Genomic DNA, 16,193 nt, shown 5'->3' with positions numbered 1-16,193 from the left:
ACGAAAGGACGAGGAAGGTTTGTGGAGATCAGAGGGAAGATCCTGCCCTGCTCCTCTCCCAACATTTTCCTTATTCCAGCGGGACGGGACTTTAATCCCGTGTTTTCTGCTGACACCTGCTGGCCCTCAGCAGGAGGGTTTTTGTGGGCCCTACCCAAACAACCCGGGAAGTTGTTGTGGTGGATTAACTATCCCATGGGACGGTGTCACCGGGAGAACCGGTCTTTAATCTCCAGGGACAGGGAACTAAAAAACACAAAGCTGCAACGATGGAGGTGGCTGGGGACAGCCCTGTGAGTTTGAAGGTCTTGGTTTCCTAATTTAAGGAAAAATCAGTTGGAAATAAACAGCCAGGGTCATTAGACTTGCAGTGCAGATTTTCCAGAGAGATCAAAAAGGAGGGTTCTGCCTCCGAAACGACGCCGGTCCCACGTACAAGTGATAAACCACACACTGAAATCCCGACTCATTCCTTATCCAGGGCATTTCCAAGGTGCCTGGTGGATTAGGAACATGGAATGGAACAGAAATAACAGTTCTCTCACCAGCAATCCAAAATGAATTGGTGTTATAACCAACTAATTTTGATTATCCAAGGGCCCTTTCTGATGTTACAGGTCTAAATCAACAAGAGGAGAAAAGAAATATTTCCATGCAAAAGGTGAAATTTTCTGGGATTTCTTTCCTCACTGGGATAACTCTCCTAACTTTCTGGGATTTCTCTCCTTACAGGTGGTGTTTCTGTTCCTTAAAACCGTGCCCCTCGTTCCTCACCTCTGGTGACGTTTGAGAGGTGTCAACGTTCAGAAGTATTGGAGCAATCCAACAAGAGGGGGTTGTCGGGCTCTGCTCCCGGGGAACGAGGGACAGGACGAGAGGAAACGGCCTCGAGCTGTGCCAGGGGAGGTTTGGGGTGGATATCGGGAGAATTCCTTCCTGGAAAGGGTGGTCAGGCCTTGGCAGGGGCTGCCCGGGGGAGGGGGGAGTCCCCAGCCCTGGAGGGATTTAAAGCCCTGTGGATGTGGCACGTGGGGACACGGGGCAGTGGTGGCCTTGGCAGAGCTGGGAAGGGTTGGACTCTGTGATCTCGGAGGGCTTTTCCAAGCCCCAAAGGTTCTCCAATCCAGCAGGGAGACACTCGGGTTGGGGGAGGTTCATTTGACCTTTCACTCCTTCCCATGTCCCCAGGGTGTCCCTGACTCACTGCACGACTCCACATCCTCTTGGGACAGCGAGGAGAGGACGGCCCAGCCCTGCCCACGTTGGAGTGCCCTAATTGGCAGCACTAATTGCCCTGACCAGGCTTGTGGAGGGTTCCCACCCACCCACCACCCACCCCTTGGCGTGGGAGCCCCATTTAAACCAAGCTCCCTTCTTTTGGGCCCTGTTGGAACTGTGCTGAGTCCACGCTGGATTTGGGCTCGTGGTTGTTTCCCTCCTGGCTGTGGAGCTGCCTTGGGATGTCCCTGAGGACCTGGACCCTCCTGGCTGTTCCTGGTCAGTGCCCCCAGACCCGCTCTGTGGGGTCCCCTGGGGCTCTGCTGCTTGTGGGGTCCCTAATCCTAATCCTAATCCCTCCCGCCCTTCTTAGGTCCCCAGTCCCACCTGCCTTTCTGTCTCCTCTGGCTTCCTGCTGCTCCCTAATTCCTGGGGGTGTTTTGGACCCTGGGATCTACCCTATGGATGTTTTCAGCCTCTTAGAATCCTGGAATGACTTGGCTCGGGAGGGACTTCAAAGCCCATCCAGTTCCAACCTTCCCGCTGTCCCAGGTTGCTCCAACCTGCCCTTGGATCCAGGGATCCAGGGGCAGCCTCAGCTTCTCTGGGAAATCCATTCCAGCCCCTCCCCACCCTCCCAGCCAGCAATTCCTTCCCAATATCCCACCTATCCCTGCCCTCTGGCACTGGGAAGCCATTCCCTGTGTCCTGTCCCTCCATCCCTTGTCCCCAGTCCCTCTCCAGCTCTCCTGGAGCCCCTTTAGGCCCTGCCAGGGGCTCTCAGCTCTCCCTGGAGCCTTCTCTTCTCCAGGGAACCCCCCCAGCTCTCCCAGCCTGGCTCCAGAGCAGAGGGATCCAGCCCTGGGAGCAGATCCATGGCCTCCTCTGGATTCACTCCAACTTCACCCAAACCTGTGGCTCGTCTCCAAACCCTGCAGGACCTCCCAGCTCCCGTGGGAGGGCAGAGCTGGAGACCTCTGGAGCCCCTCGGGGAGGGTCAGGTGTGGGTACAAAGGTCTGGATTTGAACGCAGCTCCTTAAATGCAGAGGGTGGAGGAGGCTCTGGATGGTGCTGATCAGGAATCCTGGAGCTGGTTGGGATACTTTGGATCCTGACACGTTTGGCAGGATCTCTTGGCAGCCTTTAAATCCGTGAGGGATGTCGAGTGAGTAATGAAACAAGCTCTAATTTTGCCCTGGATTAAATCCCTCCTTCCTGTTTTCAAGGAGTGAATCCACGGGACAGAGCTGGATTTGACTCCCACTGGAATTACTGCAGTTCCAGAAGCAAGGAATCAGCAGGAAACCCCTGTGGTGCTTCCTGACTCTTAGGATCAATTTTTGTTGTTTGATTGGTGCTTGTTTTCCCAGAATTGGGCTGGTTACCCCTCCCAGACCCGAGGCCTTTGTGCCCTTCGTGTGCCCCCAAGACACGACAGTCAGAGGGTGACTAATTCCTACGAGCCAGAACAGGCTGGATCCCTGCCTGGGGCTCTCTGTGTTCCCAAAAACACGAGCCCTGGTCTTGCACAAGCCTTGCTCGGGGTCTGAACCCATGACAGGCCTCCCTGGCTGCGGAGAGATCACGTGGGAGCGGAGATGAGGGGAGGAACAGCAGGGAGGTGATGTGAAAAGCTTCCTCTGGGAATTGTCACTTGGAATTTCCTTGTTCTCCTGAGGTGGATGGAGCAGCTGAACCATCTCCCTTCCATCCCATATTCCCAGGAATCCCATCTGCAGGTGTGACTGCAGGCTCAGCTCCTGGCTCTTCCTCAGCAACAGTTTTAATGGGATAAATAAAAAGTGGATCCAGCTCCTGGTTGTTCCTCAGCAACATTTTTAGTGGGATAAAAAACAAGTGGATCCAATTCCTGGTTGTTCCTCACTTGGAATTTCCTTGTTCTCCTGAGGTGGATGGAGCAGCTGAACCATCTCCCTTCCATCCCATATTCCCAGGAATCCCATCTGCAGGTGTGACTGCAGGCTCAGCTCCTGGCTCTTCCTCAGCAACAGTTTTAATGGGATAAATAAAAAGTGGATCCAGCTCCTGGTTGTTCCTCAGCAACATTTTTAGTGGGATAAAAAACAAGTGGATCCAATTCCTGGTTGTTCCTCAGCAACATTTTCAATGGGATAAAAAACAAGTGGATCCAGTCCTGTAACATTTTTAATGGGATAAATAAAAAGTGGATCCAGCTCCTGGTTGTTCCTCAGTAACGTTTTTAGTGGGATAAACAAAAAGTGGATCCAATCCCTTGTTGTTCCTCAGCAACATTTTTAGTGGGATAAACAACTACTGGATCCGCTCCTGTAACATTTTTAACGGGATAAACAAGAAGTGGATCCAGCTTCTGGTTGTAACTCAGTAACATTTTTAATGGGATAAAAAACAAGTGGATCCAGCTCCTGGTTGTTCCTCAGTAATGTTTTTAGTGAGATAAAAAACAAGTGGATCCAGTCCTGTAACATTTTTAGTGAGATAAATAAAAGTGGATCCAGCTCCTGGCTCTTCCTCAGTAACATTTTTAATGGGATAAAAAACAAGTGGATCCAATTCCTGGTTATTCCTCAGCAACATTTTCAATGGGATAAAAAACAAGTGGATCCAATTCCTGGTTGTTCCTCAGTAACATTTTTAGTGGGATAAAAAACAAGTGGATCCAGCTCCTAATTGTTCCTCAGTAATGTTTTTAATGAGATAAACAAAAAGTGAATCCAGCTCCTTGTTGTTCCTCAGCAACATTTTTAATGGGATAAATAAAAAGTGGATCCAGCTCCTGGTCATTCCTCAGGAACATTTTTAATGGGATAAAAAACAAGTGGATCCAGCTCCTGGCTCTTCCTCAGTGATGTTTTTAGTGGGATGAAGAAATGTGGATCCAATTCCTTGCTGTTCCTCAGGAACATTTTTAATGGGATAAAAAACAAGTGGATCCAGCTCCTGGCTCTTCCTCAGTGATGTTTTTAGTGGGATGAAGAAATGTGGATCCAATTCCTTGCTGTTCCTCAGGAACATTTTTAATGGGATAAAAAACAAGTGGATCCAGTCCTGTAACACTTTTAATGGGATAAACAAAAAGTGGATCCAGCTCCTTGTTGTTCCTCAGTAACGTTTTTAGTGGGATAAACAAGTAGTGGATCCAATTCCTGGTTGTTCCTCAGCAACATTTTTAGTGGGATAAAAAACAAGTGGATCCAGCTCCTGGCTCTTCCTCAGTGATGTTTTTAGTGGGATGAAGAAAAAGTGGATCCAATTCCTGGTTGGTCCTCAGCAACATTTTAAATGGGATAAACAAAAAATGGATCCAATCCCTGGTTGTTCCTCAGCAACATTTTTAGTGGGATAAAAAACAAGTGGATCTGCTCCTGTACCATTTTTAGTGAGATAAACAAGAAGTGGATCCAGCTTCTGGTTATTCCTCAGCAACATTTTTAGTGGGATAAACAAGAAGTGGATCCATCTCCAGGGCAGGTTATTCCCAAAGTTCAGCCAGGAGACTGCCTTGGCTCCCTCCCCATGGATAACAACAACTCCAACACCTGGGCACCTTCGACAAGGAGCGTTGACTGGGATAAAACTCTCTGGGATCTCTGGGACACAACCCCCCAGCCCGGCGAGGGCCGGGGTGACTCCTGTTTTCCCAGGAATCCGTGTGAAAGGACACACATTGCTCCGGATCCGCCTCCCGCCCCCCTGCTCTGGCCGTGCCCTTGGAAAATCCGGGTCTGGAGGTGCCCTCGGCCTCCCGGTGGCCTCGAGGGGGGTGATAAGGGTGGGAACTCGGGCGCGTGGGGCGATAGCTCTGCCCAGATAAGGTTTTACCTGGGAATAAAGCCCGGCATAAATCCCCCTCTTCCCAGGCCGAGCCGAGCCCGCGGCGAAGATGAGGCTGGTTCTGCTCCTCAGTGCCCTCCTCGGGGCTTCCCTGGCCCTGGAGACCTTCGTGGGGTGAGTTCCTCTGGGTTTGGGTTTGAGTTCTTCTGGGTTTGGGTTCGAGTTCCTCTGGGTTTGGGTTCGAGTTCTTCTGAGTTTTGGTTCGAGCTCAGCTTTGCAAAACCCGCCCGGGGCACATTCCCGGCGTTCTCCGACCGATTCCTCCCGTTCCTTTAGTTCCCTGGTGTTTGAAGGAACCTCTCTCCGCTCGAATTCAGGTTTTCTAAGCACTTGAGCTCCTGAAATCCTGCTCATCCAAGGCTTTTTTTTTGGCTTTTGCTGTTCCCCAAGCCTTGAGCTGGACCTAAACCTCGAGCTTGACAGACCTAGTCCAGCACAAAGCAGAGCTGAAAACCAGAGCCTGGCTTGGGATCAGAGATCTCTCCCCTTGTTTTCCAAGCTTATTTCTCCTCCTTTCCCTCATTTCTGCCTTCCTGAGCGATCCAAACCCTCGTCTCCAACCGCTAAATTCCAGAGGTTTATCTTTAGGTTGCGTTGCAAAAATTGTCTCTGACCCTGGAAGGACTTTTAATAATTAATAATTAAGAATTAAGAAATCCTGGGATTCAGTGAGTGAGCGCTAAGGATTAAGGAGATTTAAGGATTAAGAATAAAAAAATAATAAATATAACTTAAATGTATATCACTTACTCAAACCCAGGGCTTTGTGAGGCCAGGAGATCATTTAAACTTCACCCGTTTAATCCTGGACCGAATTCTCATGAATCCGGCGACATTTTCAGGAATATCCATCCCTGAAATAAAACAGAGGTGGAGAATCCAGTAACGAGTTATTCATGTGGAAAAACATTGATTTAAGTCGGTCCAACCAAAAAAAACCTCATCCCTGAGCTGGGCAGAGGGAGGGACCTGGTGTGAGCTGGTGGTGAATAAACCCCCACAAATCCGAGCTCAGCTTTTCCCCTCTTCGTCCCCATTTTAAGGTGTATTTCCCAGCTCTGGAGCTGACCCTGGAATTGATCCCGGGTCGTGCTTCCAGTTGTTGTCCCTCCCTCCACAGCGGGTGGAGCGAGGAGGCGCTTCCAGAGGGGGATTCATTCCCCCTTGGAATGGCGTCACCCAGCCACGATGCGGGACCGAACCCAGGAACAAATCCCGGTTTTTAAATAAAAGAGATCCCGTGCCCCCCAAACTCCACCACCACGTCGTTTTCCTGCCCAAAAACAGCTCATAAATTGAGTTTTACGAGTTTATGACCAGGGCTGGTCCTCCTGAGCAGCCCAAACCTCCCCCGGCCGTCGCCTCCCTCCCGGTGAAGGTGCCGGTTGTTGGGTGAACTCTTGGGTGAAGGTGCCGGTTGTTGGGTGAACTCTTGGGTGAAGGTGCCGGTTGTTGGGTGAACTCTTGGGTGACGCCGAGTCAGGAGGATTAAACGAACCCCCCGGGCAATTAACCCCGTTAATTAGCCAGTTCAGTGACTGCTCCTGAAGGCCCTGATTCCGTGCAGGCACCAGGTTCTCCGGATCCAGACCAGAAACGAGGAGGAGGTGAGGCAGCTGCAGCTCCTGGAGTCGCTGGAGCACCTCGAGGTACAGCCCGGGAGGGTTTGGGAACGTTCCAGGGGGGGCAGGACTTGGGAAAAGGGGTCAGGGCGTGGATTTGGGGCTCATCTGGAGGGTTTCTATCCAGCTACCATAAATATTTTTACTGTCCGAATAGAGTAGAAATATAAAATATATCGATATAAATCCATCCATATAAATCTATCAATATAAAATCTATCAATATAAGTTATAAAATATATATGTATAAAAATAGAATATATAAATGTGAAAGATATAAATATATAAATATAAAATACATCAATATAAATATACCAATACAAATATAAAAAGATACATATATAATATATAAATATAAATATATCAATATAAAAATATCAATATAAAATATAAAAATATAAAATATCAATATAAATATAAAATATATACATATAAAAATATAATATATAAATATAAACTATATCAATATAAAAATATCAATATAAATATAAAATATATCCATACATAAATATAATATATCAATATAAAATCTATCAATATAAAAATAAATATATACATATATAAATACAATATATTAAAATAAAATATATCAATAGAAATATATAAATATGAAATGTATCAATATAAATATAAAATATATCCATATATAAATATAATATGTCGATATAAAATATATCAATATAAAAATAAATATATACATATATAAATACAATATATAAAAATAAATTATATCAATATAAACATATAAATATAAAATATATACATATTAAAATATAAAAATATACATATATAATATATAAAGATAAAATATAGACATGTAAATATATCAATAGAAATATATAAATATGAAATTTATCAATATAAATATAAAATATATACATATATAAATATAAAATATATACATATATAAATATATATCACTATAAAATATATCACTATATATAAAAATATAAAATATATCAATGTGAATATGTAAACATAAAATATATAAATATAATTTATTTTTATAATTCTATAAATTATTTTATAATCTACTGTCTCAATACTCTATATTTGCTCTCCCAGCTCTAGAACCAGCTCGGTGTCCAGGAGTGCCTGAATCCCTATTTTTTTCCCCCTCCTGGATTTACAATCATATTTGAATTGTTCTTAATCTTGGTACTAAAACCCCCGTTTTTCCAGTGGGAATGGAGGGGTTTTTGTGCTTCTCTCCTGGTGCTGTGGAAGGTTGAAACACAAAACCACGCCGTGAAATTCCAGGTTTTACCTGGAATTGTAAAATTCCTGCTCCTGCCGGCGGGAATTTTTCACACTGGTGCCCTTTAAGATTATTTGAATGGTGTAGGAATGAAAACTCTGAAAAGGAGAGGGGAAAAAGGGAAATAAAACCAGCAGGGTTTGTGTCACCCGGTCCTGTAAAACAGAATTTTTTTTTTAAACTATTTCTAGTGAAAATAATAAAAATGTCATCGTATAAAGATCCAAATGAACGGAATTCCCTCTCGCTTTTGTGCCCAAGGCCCTGGAATTGGGGGAAATGTTGGCTTGATCCTCCCCCTGTTCGTGATTTCATTGCGAGGCCACAAAGAGTTCCAGGGCTCTTGGAACCTTGGGAGCCCCTGGATTTGGGAGGAACCGCCGTTCCCAAAGCTCCGGAAGAGCCGCTCGCAACCGAATCCTTCCTCCTTCCCCTTTCCCAGCTGGATTTCTGGATCAGCCCCTCTGCCCCCGCCCTCCCCGTGGACGTGAGGATTCCTGCTGCCGGCGTCCAGTCGGTCAAAGCCTTCCTGGAATCCCAGGGGATCGAGTATTCCGTCCTGATCGAGGACCTGCAGGTAGGGAATTCCGACGGGCACACGTGGAGCCTCCGAACCCTCTGGAAGCAAACCAGGATTCCCAGTTTGGCCTCGTTCCTGGCGTGGGCTCTCCCACGCCCTGTTTTCCGCGAGGTTCTCCCATTACTTTTGGGTTAATTCCTCCAAGACAATCCCGGGATTGCTGCAGGTGCTCCCGGAAAAAACCGCCTCGAGTGGTTTTTGAACTCCGGGGGTTCCACCCTGAGACAACCCTGGAGGAATTCCAGGTGGTATTTTGGCCACGGATCTTTGGGAATCACACCTGAGGTTACTCAGGATTCAGTAAAACACGTCAGGAGTAGTCAAGGATAAAAGTTGCCCACTGGGGCACCAATCCAACATCTTCCCGTGAGGAATGATCCCAAAATGGCACCGGAACCAACGAGTCCAGAGGGGCCATGGAGCTGCTCCCAGGGCTGGATCCCTCTGCTCTGGAGCCAGGCTGGGAGAGCTGGGGGGGTTCCCTGGAGAAGAGAAGGCTCCAGGGAGAGCTGAGAGCCCCTTCCAGGGCCTAAAGGGGCTCCAGGAGAGCTGGAGAGGGACTGGGGACAAGGCCTGGAGGGACAGGACACAGGGAATGGCTTCCCAGTGCCAGAGGGCAGGGTTAGGTGGGATATTGGGAAGGAATTGCTGTCTGTGAGGGTGGGGAGGGGCTGGAATGGATTTCCCAGAGAAGCTGTGGCTGCCCCTGGATCCCTGGAAGTGTCCAAGGTCAGGTTGGAGCAACCTGGGACAGCGGGAGGTGTCCCTGGGGTTGGAACTGGATGATCCTTCAGTTCCCTTCCCACCCAAACCATTCCAGGAATTCTCTGGTTAACTCAGCACAAACACTTGCCTTTTAAAACTCATGTTGTGACCGAAGCAGACTTTTCTCACCCTTGGAATGTCTCCTTTTAGGATGTTCTGGACAAGGAGCAGCAGGACATGGCCGAGAGCGCCCAGAGGGAGCGAAGCACCAGCTTCGACTTCAGCTCCTACCACACCCTGGATGAGGTGAGTCCCTCAGGGCAGGAGGGTTCTTTGCTTTTCCCTTTCTTCACGCTGTCTCCTATCAAAATTCCAATATTTAGGATCTAGGTGTCTCTCCACCTTCTCTTGGCGCCTGGTTTTGGGTTTTACTTGAATTAATTTAGTGGTCAGAATAATCAGAGCGAGTGCTAATCAAACTTTGCCATGAACTCCAAACCCCTTCCTTCTGAGCCTCCAAAGAGACAGAGAAATAAAGGAATCTTGAAATAGGGAGATAAAGGCCTCCTTGCCCAGGGAAGCTGTGGCTGCTCATCCCTGGAAGTGTCCAAGGCCGGGTTGGACAGGGATTGGAGCAACCCAGGATGGGTTGGAACCAGATGGTTTTCAAGGTCCCTTCCAACCCAAACCAGCCCACGATTCCACGAAACGTGTCGTGAGCGTCCTCGTGCCTCCTCATTCCAGATTTATGCGGAGCTGGACCACCTTGCATCCGAGCACAGCTTCGTGGAGAAGATCCAGATCGGGGAATCCTACGAGAAGCGCCCTCTGTACGCCCTCAAGGTACAACAAAACGTCCCAGGGTGTGCCTGGCATGGGACAGGCACGGCAGAGCCTGGCCCAGAGCACCCCAGCCTGCCTGGGATGGTCTTGGCTGGTGGATGATTTGACTCTTTCCCTCCCATTCCCACAGTTCAGCACCGGCGGATCCAACCGCCCGGCCATCTGGCTCGACGCCGGCATCCACTCCCGGGAGTGGGTCACCCAGGCCAGCGCCCTCTGGATCGCCAACCAGGTCCCCTTGAGCTTTTCTGCTTCGTCCTGGGAGTGCCTCAGAGCATTCCAAGGACGTCACATCCACGTGTTTAATTAACTGCTGATCCTCTGCCCCTCGCGAAACCGACTCCCGGAGGATGTTGTGGCTGCCCGGAGCACACCGTGTCTTGTTGGAAGAGCTGAGTTTAGGCAGACAAAATGCGGTAGTTTAGAGAGACAAAACGCAGCAGTTCAGGGAGACAAAGTGCAGCAGTTCATGGCAAGTTGTTGACAAAAAGGGGGCTGATAATCCCACAAAAAAACCAAGGCCTTGGAGATTGTTTTGCTGCTTCGCTCTCCCGGCGCAGGGAGTCGCTCTGTGGTTGGTTCCCTCCCACAGCAATGCCCAAAACCTCCATCCCTCTGTAAATTTAAATCATTTCAAGCATTTAAACCCTGCTGGAGGTGCCTAAACCACCCCAGGAGTGCAGCCCAGTTGAGTATTCCCAGCCTGGCTGCTCCGCTTCAATCCCAGTGCAGGGCCTTGGTCGGTTCTCCGGGACAAGGGAGTGGGAAATTTTGTTGCTTTCCCCCATTAACCTCCAAATCAAACAGATTAATTGGCCACCAGGAAACTGATACTCTTGTTCCCCTGCCCCAAAATCCAGACTCTGTTCCCAGCTGTGAGGGCCCCTGGCACAGGGATGCTCTGCTGACCGGGGTGTGCTGTCCTGTCTCTGCCCAGATCGCCTCCGGCTACGGATCCGACTCCTCCATCACCTCCCTGCTGGACAAGATGGACCTTTTCCTGCTGCCAGTGGCCAACCCTGATGGTTTTGTGTACACCCACACCTGGGTGAGTGAGGGGGCCGATCCAGGGAGCTGCCCTGCTCTTCCAAGGAAATAATAAACACAGGGAAACAGGTTCTGAAAGTCCCTTTCTCAGTGCTGCAAGAAGGAACTAGAAAGAGCAATTTTAAATTACTCACCTTAAACACCCCACCCCCGTCCGGTTCTGACCGTTATCCCATCGGGAATAACTCTGGGATCACGCCTGGGATCCCCCCCTGGGGAATGGCAGCTCCTTCTGGGAGCAGTTCCGACCCAAACACCCCGATTTGCTCATTTTTGGGAGCTGTTTCCTCTCTTCCAGAACCGCATGTGGAGGAAGACGCGCTCCAAGAACGCAGGCAGTGTCTGCTACGGGGTGGATCCCAACAGGAACTGGGATGCGGGCTTTGGAGGTAGGAATGAGGAGTTTCTGGGCCCTGGATCCCATCACAGAGCACCGGGAATAACACAAGGGACTCCAAACGGTCCCTCGGGATGGAGCCATTTCCCGTTTCGCGTTGATTAATCGCCCAAGAGCACGAGGTGAAGGTGGCACTTGTGGAATCACGGAATTACAGGCTGGTTTGGCTCGGGAGAGACCTGAAACACCATTTAGCTCCAGGCAGGGACACCTCCCAGTGCTCCAAGCCCCATCCCAGCACAGAACACGTCCGGGGTGGGGGTTCCAGGTCGCGTCATCTCAAAGCCCATCCCTTAAACATTCCCACCCTGGCGCTGCTGCTCGAGGGTTTGCCGGCATTTCAGGCCTTGCCTCAGTAAAGCCTGACTTTGTTGGGCCTTCCTCGACCTCCCAGGACTGTCCCTTCTCACTGGTTTGTCCCCTCCAGGTCCCGGGGCCAGCAGCAGCCCCTGCTCCGACTCCTACCACGGCCCCAGCGCCGAGTCCGAGGTGGAGGTGAAATCCGTGGCTGACTTCATCAGGAACCACGGGAACTTCAAGGCCTTCCTCACCCTGCACAGCTATTCCCAGCTCCTGATGTATCCCTACGGATACAAGTGCACCAGGCCCGACGACTACGCCGAGCTGGTGAGACGCGAGAAGCTTTGGCTTCTCCTCCTCTTGCCTTTGGCTTCTCCTCCTCTTGGCTTTGGCTTCTCCTCCCTTGCCTTTGGCTTCTCCTCCCCTTGCCTTTGGCTTCTCCTCCCCTTGCCTTTGGCTTCTCCTCCCCTTGCCTTTGGCTTCTCCTCCCCTTGCCTTTGGCTTCTCCTCCTCTTGCCTTTGGCTTCTCCTCCCCTGTCTGGCTGCCTCCCGGAGCTCTCCACGCTCCAGGCTCTTCCCTAACAACAGCCACGTGGACCTCACCGCCGGAATTCCGATGGGAAAGCCCCTCTGGATGTCTCCATCCCAGCCCTGGGCTGAAAGGGGTTTGGAGTCGGAGCCGGTTTGGGATGGGGTGGCTCAGGGTCAAGCTGAGCTTTGGGTCACTGTTTTGATTTGTTTCCACGTTTCTGAAGGCAAATCCCACGAATTCCCAAAGTTTCGCCCTTCCAAAAGCTCTCCTGGATTTTTTCTTCGTCCCTAATGCCTAAATGCAGTTTTTTCCCCTGTGGCAATTTGTTGCCACTCGTCCTTTCTCCCGCTTCCATGAAGATCCCGGCTCTGTTTTCCATAAAACCCCGTCATGGAGTGGAAATGAGCACAAAGCTGATCCTGGAGTATTGGAATATCCCCAATATTCCTTGGGATTTTCTGGTATCTCTTGAACCTTCCCTTGACAGTGACATGAAACACTGGATGGTCAGTTATGGAACCCGTTGGGAATTATTCCACCTGTGGTGCCCCTTCCCAGAAATCCTGTGGGAGCTGGGAGTGCTGTGGGTGGGTGGAGGTTTCTCTGAGTGTCCCGTGAAGTTTGGCTGCTTCCTGACTCGCCCTCCCTGTTCTGCTCTCCAGGAATCCTTGGGAAGAGCTGCTGCCAATGCCATCAAATCCGTGTACGGCACCACCTTCCAAGTGGGGCCCATCTGCTCCACCATCTGTGAGTGTGGGGCTGCTCAGGGCTCCTTGGGCTGGCCCTGGACAACAATTCCTGTTCCCACAATCCCTATCCCAGCACACCAATCCCTGTTCCCCAACAATCCCTGTCCCCCACAATCCCTGTCCAACAATCCCTGTCCAACAACCCCTGTCCCCACAATCCCTATTCCCACAATCCCTATCCCAGCACAACAATCCCTGTCCCCCACAATCCCTGTCCAACAATCCCTGTCCCCATAATCCCTGTCCCCACAATCCCTGTCCCCCCACAATCCCTGTCCAACAATCCCTGTCCCCCCAGTCCCTGTCCAACAACCCCTGTCCCAGGACAACAATCCCTGTCCTCCCACAATCCCTGTCCCAGGACAACAGTCCTGATTCCAGGACAACAATCCCTGTCCCCACACAATCCCTATCCAACAATCCCTGTCCCAGGACATTAATCCCTGTCCAACAGTCCCTGTCCCCACAATCTCTATCCCAGCACAACATTCCCTGTCCCCACAATCCTTGTCCCCACAATCCCTGTCCTAGGACACCAATCCCTGTCCCAGCACGCCAATCTCTGTCCCCACAATCCCTGTCCCAATATAACAGTCCCTCTCCCTACCAGCAATCCCTATCCCAGCACAACAGTTCCTGTCCCCACAAGCCCTGTTCCCACAAGCCCTGTTCCCACAAGCCCTATCCCAGCACACCAATCCCTGTTCCCAAAATCCCCATTCCCACAATCCCTGTCCCCCACAATCCCTATCCCAGCACACCAATCCCTGTTCCCAAAATCCCCATTCCCACAATCCCTGTCCCCCACAATCCCTGTCCAACAGTCCCTGTCCCCACAATCCCTGTCCACCACAATCCCTGTCCCAGAACACCAATCCCTGTCCCCACAATTCCTATTCCCACAATCCCTATCCCAGCACAACAATCCCTGTCCCTCACAATCCCTATCCCAATACAACAATCCCTCTCCCCCCCAACAATCCCTATCCCAGCACAACAATCCCTGTCCCCGCAATCCCTGTTCCCACAATCCCTGTCCCTGTCCAACAGTCCCTGTCCCCACAATCCCTGTCCCCCACAATCCCTGTCCCCCACAATCCCTGTCCCAGGACATCAATCCCTGTCCAACAATCCCTGTCCCCACAATCCCTCCTGGAATTCCCTGAGCGTTCCCCCCCAACCCTCCTCCCCGTCCCTCCCAACCCCAAACCGCAGCCTCCCCCCGCCCCCCCTACATTCCCATATTCCCGCGCTGATCCCTCTGGCCGCATTCCCATTCCCTGTTCCCAGACCAGGCCAGCGGGGGCAGCATCGACTGGGCCTACGACATCGGCATCAAATATTCCTTCGCCTTCGAGCTGCGGGACACGGGACGCTACGGATTCCTCCTGCCCGCCACCCAGATCATCCCCACCGCCACCGAGACCTGGATGGGCCTCAGGAAGATCATGGAGCACGTCCTGAAAAAGCAGGACTGAGCCCCGGGAGCCGGCAAAGGGCTCTTCCCCGGGCTGGGATGAATAAACCCCTCCCGTGCATCCCGCTCCTGGAGTTGTTGGATTGTTCCCCACATCCCGTGGGATGAGGGCTTGGGAGACGGCTCCTCCTGCCCATACATCCCCTTCCACCCCCCCCTCCACCTTCCACTATCCCAGGCTGCTCCAAGCCCTGTCCAGCCTGGCCTGGGACACTTCCAGGGATGGGGAGAGGATGAGCCTGGGCTTGGAAAAAAGTAAGGAAAAAGAGTCCGTTAAAACCCGTGGATAACGGGGGTTTGGAGGAGCTCAGTGGCATTTGGACTCGCCGGGAAGCAGGAGCGCAGTGAGAAAGTGGGAAAATGAGGAAATGAGGGAAGCAGGAAATTCCCTGGTGACTGAAGGCAGTCATGGAATCACGGAATGGTTTGGATGGAGAGGGACCTTAAAGATCATCCAGTTCCAATCCCAACACCTTCCACTAGCCCAGGTTGCTCCAGCCTGGCCTTGGACACTCCCAGGGATCCAGGGGCAGCCACAGCTTCTCTGGGAAATCCATTCCAGCCCCTCCCCACCCTCAGAGAGAGGAATTCCTTCCCAATATCCCACCTATTCCTGCCCTCTGGCACTGGGAAGCCATTCCCTGTGTCCTGTCCCTCCGTGCCTTGTCCCCAGTCCCTCTCCAGCTCTCCTGGAGCCCCTTTAGGCTCTGGAAGGGGCTGTAGGATTTCCCTGGATCCTTCTCTTCCCCAGGCCGCAGAGGGGCTGCCGTGAGCCCCCGATCCAGGCTGTGAGGTGATTAAAGGAATTTAATTGCCTTTAAGGAGCCCCGGGACGCTCCACCGACCACTGCGCTCGGGGGGATCTCCTTCCTAAATACCCCCGTACATTTATCCCGCCCCTTTTCCCCCTCCCAGCTTTGCCCAGTGGATGGAGACGGGAGACCCCTTCCCTCCCTCCCTCCCTCCCTCCCTGCAGCACTGCCCGTCCCGGTCCCTCGGGATCCCTCCCCTCCCTTTTCCTGTTGTCCCGCTGCTGATTCCTTTGGGATTAGGAGCGCAGCGCTCGGGAGGCTCAGGGATTAGCCGGTGCTGCCGTGCCGAGCGTCAGGTCCGACGGGTTTATCTGGGGTTTATCTCCGTGTCTTGTGACCCCTCGGCGAGCGGGACAGCGAACACCCCTCCCGCGGCACCCGGGACCGGGTCACACTCCCTTCGGGTCACTCCCCCTTCAGCTCACACGCCCTGGGTCGGTCCAGACTCACCTGAGGTGCCACAGAAAACCTCAGTGCAGACTCCTCAGTTTAGTTCAGACTCCTCAGTTTAGTTCAGACTCACCTGATGTGTCACAGAAAACCTCCGTTCAGACTCCTTAGTTTAGTTCAGACTCCTCAGTTTAGTTCAGACTCCTCAGTTTAGTTCAGACTCCTCAGTTTAGTCCAGACTCACCTGAGGTGTCACAGAAAACCTTAGGTCAAACTCAGTTTAGTTCAGACTAATTAGTTTAGTCCAGACTCACCTGATATGTCACAAAAAACTTCAGTTCAGACTCAGTTTAGTCCAGACTCCTTAGTTCAGTCCAGACTCACCTGATGTATCACAGAAAACCTTAGTTCAGACTCCTCAGTTTAGT

At 51.0% G+C, this 16,193-nt stretch overlaps 1 protein-coding gene across 2 annotated transcripts; it reads left to right on the top strand.

Annotated features, from left to right (window-relative positions):
• The first annotated feature begins 1,094 nt into the window (after nt 1-1,094).
• Nucleotides 1,095-14,596, top strand: LOC114003715 (carboxypeptidase A2-like). 2 transcript variants are annotated; one of them, XM_027750986.2, is made up of 12 exons: nt 1,095-1,497; nt 5,080-5,167; nt 6,621-6,702; nt 8,376-8,510; nt 9,429-9,524; nt 9,963-10,061; nt 10,192-10,293; nt 10,999-11,109; nt 11,407-11,497; nt 11,933-12,132; nt 13,000-13,084; nt 14,377-14,596. In XM_027750986.2, exons 1-12 carry the CDS (start codon nt 1,461-1,463, stop codon nt 14,562-14,564), a joined length of 1,314 nt encoding a protein of 437 aa, XP_027606787.2. In that variant the 5' UTR covers nt 1,095-1,460; the 3' UTR covers nt 14,565-14,596. The 2 variants fall into 2 exon arrangements, with proteins under 2 accessions (XP_027606787.2, XP_039246455.1); XM_039390521.1 differs by lacking the exon at nt 1,095-1,497 and adding an exon at nt 3,147-3,189.
• Nucleotides 14,597-16,193: the final 1,597 nt, after the last annotated feature.

This window comes from Pipra filicauda, unplaced genomic scaffold (genome assembly GCF_003945595.2).
Source record: "Pipra filicauda isolate LSUMZ 115617 unplaced genomic scaffold, ASM394559v2 scaffold834_size77642_pilon, whole genome shotgun sequence".
Taxonomy (NCBI): domain Eukaryota; kingdom Metazoa; phylum Chordata; class Aves; order Passeriformes; family Pipridae; genus Pipra; species Pipra filicauda.
This window is presented reverse-complemented; position numbering and strand designations above follow the sequence as displayed.

Coding starts and splice junctions, on each gene's coding strand:
- LOC114003715 (XM_027750986.2), top strand. CDS start 1,461: ATGTCCCTGAGGACCTGGACCCTCCTGGCTGTTCCTG. Junction 5,168..6,620: donor GCCCTGGAGACCTTCGTGGG/GTGAGTTCCTCT, acceptor GATTCCGTGCAG/GCACCAGGTTCTCCGGATCC. Junction 10,294..10,998: donor CCCTCTGGATCGCCAACCAG/GTCCCCTTGAGC, acceptor GTCTCTGCCCAG/ATCGCCTCCGGCTACGGATC.